This window comes from Sardina pilchardus, chromosome 19, assembly GCF_963854185.1.
Source record: "Sardina pilchardus chromosome 19, fSarPil1.1, whole genome shotgun sequence".
NCBI classification, from domain to species: Eukaryota; Metazoa; Chordata; class Actinopteri; order Clupeiformes; family Clupeidae; genus Sardina; species Sardina pilchardus.
Window position 1 is genome coordinate 2,450,702 of NC_085012.1, and position 15,000 is coordinate 2,465,701.

Here is a 15,000-nt window from a genome sequence, read left to right on the forward strand (position 1 = left end):
AGAAAGAGGAAAGGGCAGATGGAGAGAGAAGGATGGGGCAGAGAGGGAGAGAAAGAGGAAAGGGCAGATGGAGAGAGAGAAGGATGGGGCAGAGGAGAGAGAGAGAAAGAGGAAAGGGCAGATGGAGAGAGAAGGATGGGGCAGAGGAAAAGAACCGGAGAAGGAAAAAGGAGTGAAAGATAAAGAAGAGAGTGATAAAATGGAGGGAGGGAGGAAGGAGTGGTGGAGGATGCAGGACAGAGAGAGGGAGCAAGAGGAATGTTGAGGAGAGAGAGAGAGAGAGACCATCAAAGATAGAGATGGCAGGAGTGAGGGTGAGGTAACAAGGGAAGAACAGATGAAGAGAGAGAGAGAGAGAGAGAGAGAGAGAGAGAGAGAGAGAGGGAAGAGAAAACAAATTCAGTTGAAAACATCTGCAATCTGACATCAATAATAACGTTTTGTCATCTTAGCTACACAGAGCGCTCACCAGAGATTCTAATAAGACAATAAATCAGTGGCGAGACGCGGCGAAACATACCAGCGCCTCACTGTGATTTGTGTCATAAAATCAGTATTCAGATATTAACATGCAGTTCATCCAGTTCACAGTTGGATCATACGCTGATCTCAAGCCTGCCTGCGCGCACAGGAAGGGGTGGGATGGCGTGCTTTAGCGCGGAGTTGGCCGAGCTCGCCTCAACTTGAGACAGAACACCAAATCGGGACCAGTCTGGGCTCGGAAAACAAGACGCATGTTCAAAGCGTTTATTTCTCTTGGTTCCTTTGAGCGCAAAAACATGTTTTGAAACCTTTGTCTGTGCACAGCCTGGAGTTTCAGAGGACGTCTATCAGCTTCAAGGCACCTTGTGCCATAGATGGGGAGACTAAGATGAATGGGAAGAAAGCAAGACTCATCATCATCAAGTGGGTGTTCTGCATTCAACACAGTTAGTCGTAACTTGGCCACGATCACAACACAGGTAGTCGTAACTTGCCCACGATCACAACCCAAACAGCTGAAATCCATCATGGTACTCTTCCCTGTGCCACTTCAAATATGTATCCCGTTATAGTGCATACAGCTGCATATGCACTTCAAATATGTATCCCATTATAGTGCATACAGCTGCATATGCACTTCAAATATGTATCCCATTATAGTGCATACAGCTGCATATGCACTTCAAATATGTATCCCGTTATAGTGCATACAGCTGCATATGCACTTCAAATATGTATCCCATTATAGTGCATACAGCTGCATATGCACTTCAAATATGTATCCCGTTATAGTGCATACAGCTGCATATGCACTTCAAATATGTATCCCATTATAGTGCATACAGCTGCATATGCACTTCAAATATGTATCCCATTATAGTGCATACAGCTGCATATGCACTTCAAATATGTATCCCATTTTAGTGCATACAGCTGCATATGCACTTCAAGTATGTATCCCATTATAGTGCATATAGCTGCATACAGTATGCACTTCAAATATGTATCCCATTATAGTGCATATAGCTGCATATGCACCTCAAATATGTATCCCATTATAGTGCATATAGCTGCATACAGTATGCACTTCAAATATGTATCCCATTATAGTGCATATAGCTGCATATGCACCTCAAATATGTATCCCATTATAGTGCATATAGCTGCATACAGTGTGCACTACAAATATGTATCCCATTATAGTGCATATAGCTGCATATGCACCTCAAATATGTATCCCATTATAGTGCATATAGCTGCATACAGTATGCACTTCAAATATGTATCCCATTATAGTGCATATAGCTGCATATGCACCTCAAATATGTATCCCATTATAGTGCATATAGCTGCATACAGTGTGCACTACAAATATGTATCCCATTATAGTGCATATAGCTGCATACAGTATGCACTACAAATATGTATCCCATTATAGAGCATATAGCTGCATATGCACTTCAAATATGTATCCCATTATAGAGCATATAGCTGCATATGCACTTCAAATATGTATCCCATTATAGAGCATATACTGTAGCTGCATATGCACTTCAAATATATAACACATACATACTGTAGTATCCCATTGTATTGTGTAGCTACACTGCTACACAACTCCAATGCAGTCTGTTTGTATTTGTTCCTTAAATGTCTGTTGTTGTGCTGTGTTTGTATGTAAATGTATGTTGTGCTGTGTGTGTGTTAATGTAAATGTCTGTTGTTGTGCTGTGCTGGTGTAAATGTCTGTTGTTGTGTTGTGTTTGTAATTGTCTGTTGTTGTGCTGTGTTTGTGTAAATGTCTGTTGTGCTGTGTGTGTGTGTGTGTGTGTGTAAATGTCTGTTGTTGTGCTGTGTTTGTGTAAATGTTTGTTCTGTTGTGTTTGTGTAAATGTCTATTGTTGTATTGTGTTTGTAAATGTCTGCTATTGTGCTGTGTTTGTGTAAATGTCTGTTGTTGTGCTGTGTTTGTGTAAATGTCTGTTGTTGTGCTGTGTTTGTATGTAAATGTCTGTTGTGCTGTGTTGTGTGTGTAAATGTCTGTTGTGTGTGTGTGTGTGTAAATGTCTGTTGTTGTGCTGTGTGTTTATAAGTCTGTTGTTGTGTTGTGTGTGTAAATGTCTGTTGTGTGTGTGTGTGGCCCATGTGGTCAAGGCTGCACTCTGGATGACTAATCCAACCACAGCTAATCCTGAGGGACCTAATCCTGCAGCGTCGATGAAAAGAAGTCCGCCCTGACCACACACACACCACCTCACAACCCGCTCTGACCACCCGACTGCCCGACCACGCCGACCTCCAGGACGAGCCCAGCCTCTGATGTATGGGCAGGACAGAGGACCTAGCGGGACTCTCATGATCTCACCCTCTCACCCCCCCTCAGACCTCCTCCTCACCCAGAGCAGGACTCTCATGCTCTCACCCAGAGCAGGACCTGCATGTAACCTGTATCCTGTAACCTGTAACCTGTAACCTGTATCCTGTATCCTGTATCCTGCATTCTGCAACCTGTAACTTGTATTCTGTATCCTGTAACGGTTAGCCTGTATCCTGTAACCTGTATTCTGTATCCTGTAACGGTTAGCCTGTATCCTGTAACCTGTATTCTGTATCCTGTAACCTGTATCCTGTATTCTGTAACCTGTATTCTGTATCATGTAACCTGTAACCTGTATCCTGTATCCTCTAACCTGTATCCTGTATTCTGTAACCTGTATTCTGTATCCTGTAACCTGTATTCTGTATCCTGTTACCTGTAACCTGTATACTGTATTCTGAAACCTGTATCCTGTATCCTCTAACCTGTATCCTGTAACCTGTATTCTGTATCCTGTAACCTGTATTCTGTATCCTGTTACCTGTAACCTGTATACTGTATTCTGAAACCTGTATTCTGTATCCTGTAACCTGTATTCTGTATCCTGTTACCTGTAACCTGTATACTGTATTCTGAAACCTGTAACCTGTAACCTGTATCCTGTATCCTCTAACCTGTATCCTGTATTCTGAAACCTGTATTCTGTATCCTGTTACCTGTAACCTGTATACTGTATTCTGAAACCTGTATCTTGTGGCACCAAGTGTAAGTGGTGACTGACCGGTCAGCAGCTGTATTTTGTGCTACTGAGTGACTGGTCAGGGTGATATCGTAGGAGAACGCTGCGTAGTCTAGTCCAGTAAGGAACAGAGGAACAGTTGAGCTTCTCTCTCTCTTAGTCACTAGTTAGTTCCCCCCCCCTTTTAGTCTCCCCCCCCCTCTCTCTCTCTCTCCCCCCTCTCTCTCTCTCTCTCTCTCTCTCTGTTGTTCTTTCTCTCTCCACAGCTGCGTGGTGCTATTTTGTCTCTGTCTTCCTCCCTAATTGTGCTCTTTGGTTTGGGAGCCACTGAGACATTACGTACGTCTTCATGCTTTCTCTGCGCTGTCTTCGCCCCGAACACCTGTTGTTCCTTCAGGGACGTGCTGATGCTTTTCACAGATGATCCCTCCTCCGTGCCAAACGTCTGCACTGGGAGTGGACTGGGCTCTTTTTTCGTGTCCTACACACACATCTGTTGTCAATCTCTGGCTCCCTCGGAACATGGGATATCTGTCCAATGCCCAATACTTTTCTAATCATGTTATATACATGCTGAGTCGGAGCCAGTAACCCAAGTCTCAGTTGCGCTGTAAAACATTACCGGGACGATAATAAAAAGCTTTAAAAATAACTTGGACCCAAAATCAAAGCTTGAAATGGAAGGTATGTGGTTTAGGAGCTTAGCCCTGTGCGCGCAACAATGGGAGATAGCAGTCATTAAAGCACCGCTACTTCCCTTCGCTATCTCAGGAGCTTGTGAAGCTGAGTCTGGCTGAATGAACTGCCCACGGGTCATCTGTACACATGCAGACTAGGGTAGATTGATTAACCCAAAGCTATTGCTACATCATACGTGAAGGATGGAGTCTTCTGATTGATTGGGATTGATTTCAATAGTGACTTTGACACTACTTCAGACATTGTTTTTTTCACCTGCACAGACTTTCTGTGAAGTGACGAGAACAGTGACGTGTCTCTGTCAAGGTCATTCACCCATGAGTTAGGGCACTTTGACAACGTCACTGAAATTTTGATTTGCCGCAGATATGGTTGAACTGCTCTTCTCGGAATTGCATGAGTTTTTGGTTGAGTGATTAGTTTGACAGTGTCACAGCGTGCCACAGACCTCGCTATGTCAAAAGCCATTTCACAGACAGACTTGTTTTCCCCTTGTTGAGTTTGCACTGAATGAGAGTTCTGCTGCCTGCACTGGAGTGCCCTTGACTGCACGTGGAACACTTTAGGACCCAGTGGACTAAAAGCGTCTTCCTGATGCACTACGAGACACAGGCACTACCAAACAGACAAGCTGGAGTTGACATGGAACCAACCTGAGGTACGGGCGTTCAGTCTTGACTGCATGTAAGTGAATAAGAGCAAGTGGAACATGCATTAACAAGGGCTGCTGCTCCATCAGCTCAGGCTCATTTCCAACAGTCTCAAGGCTGCTATCCACACCACTACTAAGATACAGTGGCCACATCTAAACGGCAGGCAAAGTGCAAAGCCTCGACAAACGAAGATCTGGCACATCAGTATTCTGTAGCGTGTGTGAGCCGTCTCTGTGTGCACAGCTAAGGTCTTGGCCATGCTCTTACAACTAGCAAATTCATTTGGCCTTCTTTTGAAATGAGCTTTCCTTAGACTTTGTACTTTGCCCTTCATTCAAATTAGGGGCCATAATATATATAAAATACAACTTTAATACAAATGTACATTTATATATTATACATTATATATGTAGGTGTGTGTGTGTGTGTGTGTGTGTGTGTGTAACATTGGTGCTGTGACTGCTTGCATGACGTGGGCTGTCTTGAATTATAATGTCAGTCTCTGTCAGTGTAAACACAGTTGCATTTTTGCACATGATTGTTTGTTTGGGCCCTACTGAAAGGCCTCACCACCACCATCATCATCCTCATCATCACCACCCTCCTCTTCGTCATGCCGTACCTGTGCTCCAGTGCTGTGATGATGCCGCTGCTGCCGCTCTTCTGCTTGCCCCTCATCATCATCGTCTTCATCTTCATCTCGGTGATGGAGGGCAGCAGGAGGGGCACGGCCACGCAGAAGAGCGCCAGCTGGGGGGGCAGCGGGGCGCCCGACGCCGTCTTCTTCTTCTGCCCCTGCAGGAACTTCAGCCGGCCCTGGAACTGCATGGTCTGAGGTGGGCACAGAGGAACGCCGGCCGTCAGCACAGATTACGGACAGTCATCACTACACAGCAGATTACAGACAGTCATCACTACACAGCAGATTACAGACTACCCACTGAATCATCACTAGATTAGGGACTACTGAATCATCACTAGATTAGGGACTACTGAATCATCACTAGATTAGGGACTACTGAATCATCACTAGATTACGGACTACTGAATCATCACTAGATTAGGGACTACTGAATCATCACTAGATTACGGACTACTGAATCATCACTAGATTAGGGACTACTGAATCATCACTAGATTACTGACTACTGAATCATCACTAGATTAGGGACTACTGAATCATCACTAGATTACGGACTACTGAATCATCACTAGATTAGGGACTACTGAATCATCACTAGATTACGGACTACTGAATCATCACTAGATTACGGACTACTGAATCATCACTAGGTTACGGACTACCCTCTGAATCATCACTAGATTACGGACTACTGAATCATCACTAGGTTACGGACTACCCTCTGAATCATCACTAGGTTACGGACTACCCTCTGAATCATCACTAGATTACGGCCCCACTGAATCATCACTACACAGCAGGAGTGGAAGTGAAGAAGCTCCTGATGGAGAGGGATGGCAGCAATTTTGATAAGGTCTATTGTCTTCAAAGGATGGATACTGTGGTGGGACAGGGCATTACCCTGCTATTGGGTTACAGTTGAGTCTTAAAGGCTATGCGGTGCGAGGGGGTAATTAAAGGCTATGCAGTGCACGGGGGTAATTAGTTCATCTGTGTTACCAGACACTAGGGGTTCGTTCACTGGCCTGACCACTTACTGACCATCAGCAAGCACTGAGATGAGCAGGCAGCTGAAGCGTCGTCTTTATAGAGCAATAAAGGCCACACAGTCTACAGTACACAGCTCTAATGCTACTGTAATGTCCCAACTTTTAGCCGTGGCTTATACATTGATTTAGCAAAGTTTCTTCAGCTATGAGGTTAATACTTGGGGGCAGTTAATATGGTATTAGTAGCTTATGTTTCTTTAAACTTGCATAAAACATTGTTCTGCTGCTTATACACAATGCGGCTAATACAAAGGAAATTGCTGTACCCAAACCTGAGGCCAAACACGTACAGTAATGTAAACCCTCATCAAGCGGTAATCTGTGATTCATTTCAAATCCCACAGAAGTTTCCTAACACCTCGCCAGCTTTGCTCTCAAGTCCTTCCAAACACTAATGAGTGATTAGTCTCTCTGTTGCTACAGCCGCGCATTGTGCTCTACTGTAAGTGTTTCTGAGATGTCAGTGTTATCATGTCCGTGTGTTTCTACTGAAAGTGTTTCTGAGATGTCAGTGTTATTATGTCCGTGTTATTATGTCGGTGTGTTTCGGGTGCAGATCTCTCATGTGATGGTTCATATCTGAGAGGAATCACTTGCTCACAACAATAACATGGAAATCAATTGGTTCCGCCTAATTTGACACCACCAACCGTGTCCTACTCCGGCAGACCCGCTCCATGCTTTGGAGAACTGGTTCTGATCCATGTTTTCCAGGCCGTGGGCCAGGAGCCCTGGTCCCCATCGCAGAGCAAATGATAGTTCAGCGCTACTGCGGGTCGGATCGGGTCGGGCCGCTCTGCCAAGCCAGCGCTGCGGACTAGAGCCCGTACTGACCCTCTGGGGGAGGTGCTCTACGCGCGGTTTTACCCCGCCGCTCTCCGCTGCCTCTCCTCCTGACCAGTGGCCAAACCACACACACACACACACACACACACACACACACTGAACATAACTTGAACACTGAACTTGGTGAACGGTCGACAAAAAGTGCTGTTGATGGGGGAAGTCATTATGGCGCACTGAAAAACAGTTTGGTTCTCACGGTTCCTCAATCCCACTGTGTGTGTGTGTGTGTGTGTGTGTGTGTCTGAGGAGTGGGTTAGCACACATGGCTCTGGCGAAGGCTGCCTCTGTTATTCATGTTGAGGTGAGTGTTCAGACACTCTAGATTTTTCACACGGCGATCCCCCTAAAGCCCACTCAGCGTCCAGAACAACGTGTGTGTGTGTGTGTGTGTGTGTGTGTGTGTGTGTGCGATCCCCCTAAAGCCCACTCAGCGTCCAGAACAACGTGTGTGTGTGTGTGTGTGTGTGTGTGTGTGTGTGTGTGTGTGTGTGTGTGTGTGTGTGTGTGTGTGTGTGTGTGTGTGTGTGTGTGTGTGCGATCCCCCTAAAGCCCACTCAGCGTCCAGAACAACGTGTGTGTGTGTGTGTGTGTGTGTGTGTGTGTGTGTGTGTGTGTGTGTGTGTGTGTGTGCGATCCCCATAAAGCCCACTCGGCGTCCAGAACAACGTGTGTGTGTGTGTGTGTGTGTGTGTGTGTGTGTGTGTGTGTGTGTGTGTGCGATCCCCATAAAGCCCACTCGGCGTCCAGAACAACACATCCTCTGACTCTCCCAGACAGGAGGCGGACGGCCGGAGACTGGGCCGAGCGGTCAGGCCAGACGCAGGACAGAGGGCAGATTGTCCTAGAGGTCACGGGGTCGCGCCTAAACACTCTAATCCAGCGCAGCTCAGCTGGGACACCAGGGGACGGCCAGAGTCAGGGGTCAGGAGTTCAGGAGCAGAGGCTACCAGAGTCCACTCCCCACGGACCAGATAACAGAGTCCACTCCCCACGGCAAACAGAGTCCACTCCCCAATCCCCAATCCGGTAACTGCATGTACAATACCACAACAGGTTCATCTACGTTATGGCTCTTATGTCCAATACCACAACAGGCTCATCTACGTTATGGCTCATATGTCCGAATGTGTGAGAATTAAAATAGTGAGAGTTACTCTACTCCTGACAAAATGTCACTGTCAATGTCTAGTCTTCAGCTGAAGCCCACGTTGATGTATGAGTTGCTGTATGAGCCTCAGGTTAGGATAGCTTATCATAGCCTACATACATTATGTTTACACATAACCTGAACACACACACACACACACACAGCTTATCATAGCCTACATACTAGACTCATGTTTTCACATAACCTGAACACACACGCACACACACACACACAGCTTATCATAGCCTATATACTAGACTCATGTTTACACATTACCTGAACACACACGTGTTTACTGATGAACTCAGAGTGATGTGACCAATGCTTCAAATCAGGACATGTCATGCTGCTCTCATGTTTACACATAACCTGAACACACACGCACACACACACACACACAGCTTATCATAGCCTACATACTAGACTCATGTTTTCACATAACCTGAACACACACGCACACACACACACACAGCTTATCATAGCCTATATACTAGACTCATGTTTACACATAACCTGAACACACACGTGTTTGCTGATGAACTCAAAGTGATGTGACCAATGCTTGAAATCAGGACGTTATGCTGCTCTCGTTTGTGTCACCTGCAGGACACAGCTGATTTCTCTGTCTGGTTGGTAACCTGCTGCTATTCTTCACCTTTGAACTCTGACCTTGCTAAGGTCACCGTGGCGACTCACCAGGAAGCCGGAGGTGCTGTCGAGCAGGCATCTCACCCTGGAGATGAAGCAGCGGTTGAGGAAGGGAGAAAGTTCCGGAGAGACTCCGCCCGCCTCTTGAGAATGGAAGAGCCGGTTCACCACAAAGTCCTCACCTGTCACAGGGGCACACACACACAGTCTGTTACAGGGATACACACACATCCAAATATCCAAATACATACAGTAACTGCAGAGGTGGAGTGAGAATATGTGGTGCTGCAGGGATAATGTGCACTGATTTTGGGGGAAGGTGCTGTCAGTACTGGTGGGGTAATGTGCTGTTGATGAGTGCTGTCAGTACTGGTAAGGTAATGTGTAGTTGTCAGTGCTGGTAGGGTACAGTAACATGTGGTTGTCAGTGCTAGTGGGGTGATGAGTGGTGTCAGCACAGGAAAAGTGCTGTCAGTACTGGTGGGGTAATGTGTGGTTGATGTGTGGTGTTGATGTGCTGGTAAGGTGATGTGTGGTTGTCAGTGCTAGTGTGGTAATGTGTGGTTGTCAGTGCTGGTAGGGTAATGTGTGGTTGATGTGCTGGTAGGGTAATGTGTGGTTGATGTGCTGGTAGGGTAATGTGTGGTTGTCAGTGCTGGTAGGGTAATGTGTGGTTGATGTGCTGGTAGGGTAATGTGTGGTTGTCAGTGCTGGTAGGGTAATGTGTGGTTGATGTGCTGGTAGGGTAATGTGTGGTTGTCAGTGCTGGTAGGGTAATGTGTGGTTGATGTGCTGGTAGGGTAATGTGTGGTTGTCAGTGCTGGTAGGGTAATGTGTGGTTGATGTGCTGGTAGGGTAATGTGTGGTTGTCAGTGCTGGTAGGGTAATGTGTGGTTGATGTGCTGGTAGGGTAATGTGTGGTTGTCAGTGCTGGTAGGGTAATGTGTGGTTGTCAGTACTAGTGTGGTAATGTGTAGTTGTCAGTACTGGTGGGGTGATGTGTGGTTGATGAGTTAGAACCCTAGCTGGTGCTATGCATGGTGCGGTAATGTGTGTGAGCTACTGTGGTGAGCCTGGTATGTGTGTGTGTGTGTGTGTGTGTGTGTGTGTGTGTGTGTGTGTGTGACTACACACCGGTCCCTGCAGCAGAGTGGTGCTCCTGGTTGCTGTGCTGCGTACTGTGTGTGTGTGTGTGTGTATGTGTGTGTGTGTGTGTGTGTGTGTGTGTGTGTGTGTGTGTGTGTGTGTGTGACTACACACCGGTCCCTGCAGCAGAGTGGTGCTCCTGGTTGCTGTGCTGCGTACTGTGTGTGTGTGTGTGTGTATGTGTGTGTGTGTGTGTGTGTGTGTGTGTGTGTGTGTGTGACTACACACCGGTCCCTGCAGCAGAGTGGTGCTCCTGGCTGCTGTGCTGCGTACTGTGTGTGTGTGTGTGTGTGTGTGTGTGTGTGTGTGTGTGTGTGTGTGTGTGTGTGTGTGTGTGTGTGTGTGTGACTACACACCGGTCCCTGCAGCAGAGTGGTGCTCCTGGCTGCTGTGCTGCGTGGGGTTCATGGACCAGTGCAGCTGGCGGCGGAACTCCTGCCGATCGTCCACATGGATGTAGTCAAAGACATTCTGGTGCATCACATCCGTCTGGGGGGGGGGGGGAGAGAAAGAGAGGGGGAGAGAGAGAGAGAGAGAGGGAGAGAGAGAGGGAGAGAGAGGGGGAGAGAGAGCAGAGGAGGTCACAAGAGAGTGAGATATATCAGTGCACTGACCCATAACCCCTTACACACACACACACACACACACACACACACACACACACACACACACACACACACACACACACCGATGCACATGACCTACCCTGGAATTAACGCCAACGAGCCTGCATTGTGTTTGCAATCAGTAGTGGCCCCTGCACTTAACCTCTGAGACACTTGAGTGAACATCCCTGCACCTCAGCCAGTAGAGAGACCACAGACTCACGCACACACGCACACACACACACACAACCCACTCCTCGCTCTTCTCTGATTGGCTGGCAGGGTTCTGCTTGTCCCGTGTCAACACAGATGCCATTTGCCATGCCAGCGCCCAGCTTCTGAAGTTAGCATGTAGTAAAGAAGGAATGGGATAGCATAGCCAAGTGTGTGTGTGTGTGTGTGTGTGTGTTTTCTTTCACTTTTCAGTGAAGCGAGGAGATACACATTCCAACTATTGTCATCACGCTCTAAACTTAGAATCGGATGTTCCCTCAAATACTCATTAAATTCTTCTGGAACTTGATTTAAAGACAAGACATTTGGAAGCAATCTTTTTTTTTTCCTGGCAGATGTACAAAAATATATTTATGTTTGAATACACTGCCAGGGAACTGTTTGGTAAAGCACCACCCATCAGCATAGCATAGAGGGAATGTATAGCGTGGTAACCTATAGAATAGGGTAGTCATTGGAATAGGTGTGAAGGGGGACATATAGACTAGGTTGTTCATACTGTATATCATTGGTTCCATCTGAAGAGGAAAGTCCTGCTCTGTGTTGTGTTCACATGGTTCTGTCTGCTCGTCTCTTCCTGGAGGTTTGACACATAAATGACTCGGGGCTCAGATATTTCTCTTTGTGTAATTTTGGTCAGGCAGCCGTTAAAGTGCCTCTTTCAGGCCCCTCAGGCCCTGAGGTCATGGGGGCCAACCTTGTTTGTGAAACATGGCGTGACACGGGCTGCCGAGGAGTAGTCCAGCCCAGCCCTGCGCTGGCACAGGAGGAGACGACGGAGAGGGAAAAAAAGAAAGAAGGAAGAGAGGGGAAAAAAGAAAGAAGGAAGAGAGGGAAAAAAGAGAGAAAAAAAACTATCCCACATTTGTAATTCATCTCTCTCTCCAGCAATAGCTTTGCTTTCTGTCAGGAGTGACAGTTTCCCTCTAAAATATTCAGCTTCCCCCGTCATTTCCACGCTGGTCGCACGCGAGGGCTCCAACATTTGCCTTGCAAAACAAGCGCACGCAGCGGCCGCCAGATCGGGTGACTATTGTGTGAGATCCACTCGTTAAAAAAACAGGGGGGGCACAAGTAAATGTTTTCCCTCTTTTTTCTGTCCTCGGCTACAAAGGATAATCGCCGTGTCAGAAGCCAGATCAAAGGGACTGTGCTTAACCATGCTTCTTGTGCCACACTTTCTTGTGGTGTCACTCTCTCTCTCTCTCTCTCCCTCTCCCTCTCTCTCACTATTTCTCTCTCTCCTCTCTGTCTCACGTCATCTTGTGCTTTGTATGTGACTGTCTTGACTGGGCTCTGTGTCTGGTGCACTTTCATTCAGATGTGGGTGTTGACACAGACAGAGGCTTCAGATTGGGAGTCGCCCCCCCCCCCCCCCCCCCCCACACACACAGAAGTGTGTGCGCACATGAGTTAGCATGCGCAGCGCTGGAGTGGTCAGAGCAGCTGGTCAGGTCCCGGTCACTGGGGACCCTGACTCCTGAGCAGACGGGCTCGGTTCCGCTGACGTAATCCCCATCGTCTGTCTCACGGCCCGGACGCAAGCAAAACCTCCTTCTCACCTCTCCTCCCTCCTCCTCCCCACCTCTCCTCCCTTCTCCTCCCCACCTCTCCTCCCTCCATCTCCCAACCTCTCCTCCCTCCTCCTCCCCTCCTCTCTTCCCTGAAATGATGAACGAGAAACACGAAGACGCACGAGGATTGGAAACAGAGAGCGAACCAGAGCGGCGGGCAGCAACTGACCATTTAAAACGCATTTAAAGCAGAAAGGGGAGAGCCACAGGGGGACTGGACTCCGTGTCCAGCAAGGTGTGATGTGGAGGGGTAGTGACAACCAGCGGTGAGGGGGAGGGAGGGAGGGAGAGAGGGAGAGAGAGAGGGAGAGAGAGAGTAAGGTTTGGCACGCATTTAAGCGGTCCTTTCAGACCACTTAAAGTTTTCATTTCATTTTAATGGCTGTATTATTGCAGCCACTTCCCCTTATGGCAAGCAGTAGAGAAGGAGGGAGGGAGAGGGAGAGAGAGATAGGGAGAGGGAGAGGGAGAGAAACAGAGAGAAAGAGAGAGAGAAAGAAAGATAGACAGAGGGAGAGATGGAGAGATGAAGTAGAGCAGTAAGGTAGAGTGTCTTGTGTGGCAGTCGTGCTGAGTCAGGTGGCTGAGCATCCATCATGCTACATATGGTGGATGATAAAGTATGTGCTAGAACTGGCCTCCTGCCTGTGTTATAACCAATGAATAACGTTCTTGGAAATAGCACAGCTATATGTTGCCTCACCAATACCTTAGCAAAACATAGCAATAGCTGTACCATGACAACAGTATCACAGCAATAGCTGTACCATGACAACAGTAGCATAGCAATAGCTGTACCATGACAACAGTAGCATAGCAATAGCTGTACCATGACAAAAGTAGCACAGCAATAGCTGTACCATGACAACAGTAGCATAGCAATAGCTGTACCATGACAACAGTAGCATCGCAATAGCTGTACCATAACAGTAGAACAGCAATAGCTGTACCATGGCAACAGTAGAACAGCAATATAGCTGTACCATGACAACAGTAGAACAGCAATAGCTGTACCATGACAACAGTAGCATAGCAATAGCTGTACCATGGCAACAGTAGAACAGAAATAGCTGTACCATGACAACAGTAGAACAGCAATAGCTGTCCCATGGCAACAGTAGAACAGCAATAGCTGTACCATAACAGTAGCATAGCAATAGCTGTACCATGACAACAGTAGCATAACAATAGCTGTACCATGACAACTGATACGTTTATCAACATGAAGAATAACGTGGGTCAACCTGGGTTCATGTCATTTAGGCTAAGCCGGCCATATACAAAGGAAATTCCTCAAATCTGAGTTTGCCTGAAAGATGCTCAGGACAGAATGCCACGCGGTCAGTGAGAGCAGAATATGTGGAGAGGAGGGAGGGAAGGTCTGCTGCACACGCTCACAAATACCCTCTTCTGAGGGATGTCTCCACACCTGACCAAAAAAACACGCTTTTGGGCCCCACAGATAGACAGCAGAGGAGTACGCATGAATAACAGAGAAGAAGACAGAAAGAGTGAGAGGGGGTTGTGGGTCTGCCCTGGGTGGGAGAGGGGGTTGTGGGGAGGGGGTTGTGGGAGTGGGAGGGGGGAGAGGGGGTTGTGGGGAGGGGGTCCGCCCCGGGTCATCCTCGGAGCTTCTGTGCGGCGGGCGGCGGGCCTGGCTAACATCAGCGTCCCCGTGCGTGAGTGATGGCTGGTGTGTGTGTGTGTGTGTGTGTGTGTGTGTGTGTGTGTGCGTGAGTGATGGCTGGTGTGTGTGTGTGTGTGTGTGAGTGTGAGTGATGGCTGGTGTGTGTGTGTGTGTGTGTGAGTGTGAGTGATGGCTGCCCTGCTGTCTGACCCCCTCGGCCAGCCGCGGCCCCTGCTCTATCTCAGCGGGCTGAAGCCCATGAGCTCTTCAATGCCCCCCCCCTCACCCCCCACCCCCCCACCCCCCCACCTTACTTATCGTTTCAGAGGCTCAGTGGCGCCCGCTCCTCGCAAGATACTCTCGTCTTCTGAAGTTAATCAAGACCAAACTCCTCAAGAGGGTTTCATTAAAAACAGCTCTTAATGAATCAAAAGGGCTCCACAGTAAAACTTTAATGGGTCTACCATCGGTGTGTGTGTGTGTGTGTGTGTGTCTACCATCGGGGAAACATGCATTGCTGCAAACACAGCGTTTGTGTTGTCAAAAGGGGCGTGGTCCTGGAGCTGATGAGTTGAGGCGCCAGACGAGGA

At 47.7% G+C, this 15,000-nt stretch overlaps 1 protein-coding gene across 1 annotated transcript in view; it reads right to left on the reverse strand.

Annotated features, from left to right (window-relative positions):
* Positions 1 to 15,000, reverse strand: part of LOC134066498 (uncharacterized) — a 99,924-nt gene that overhangs the window by 8,752 nt on the left and 76,172 nt on the right. Inside the window, exons 5-7 of the mRNA XM_062521859.1 lie at positions 10,727 to 10,859; positions 9,273 to 9,406; positions 5,514 to 5,722 (exon numbers count right to left, since the gene is read on the reverse strand). Coding sequence (XP_062377843.1) covers positions 5,514 to 5,722; positions 9,273 to 9,406; positions 10,727 to 10,859 — 476 coding nt within the window. The remainder of the gene's footprint in view (positions 1 to 5,513; positions 5,723 to 9,272; positions 9,407 to 10,726; positions 10,860 to 15,000) is intronic.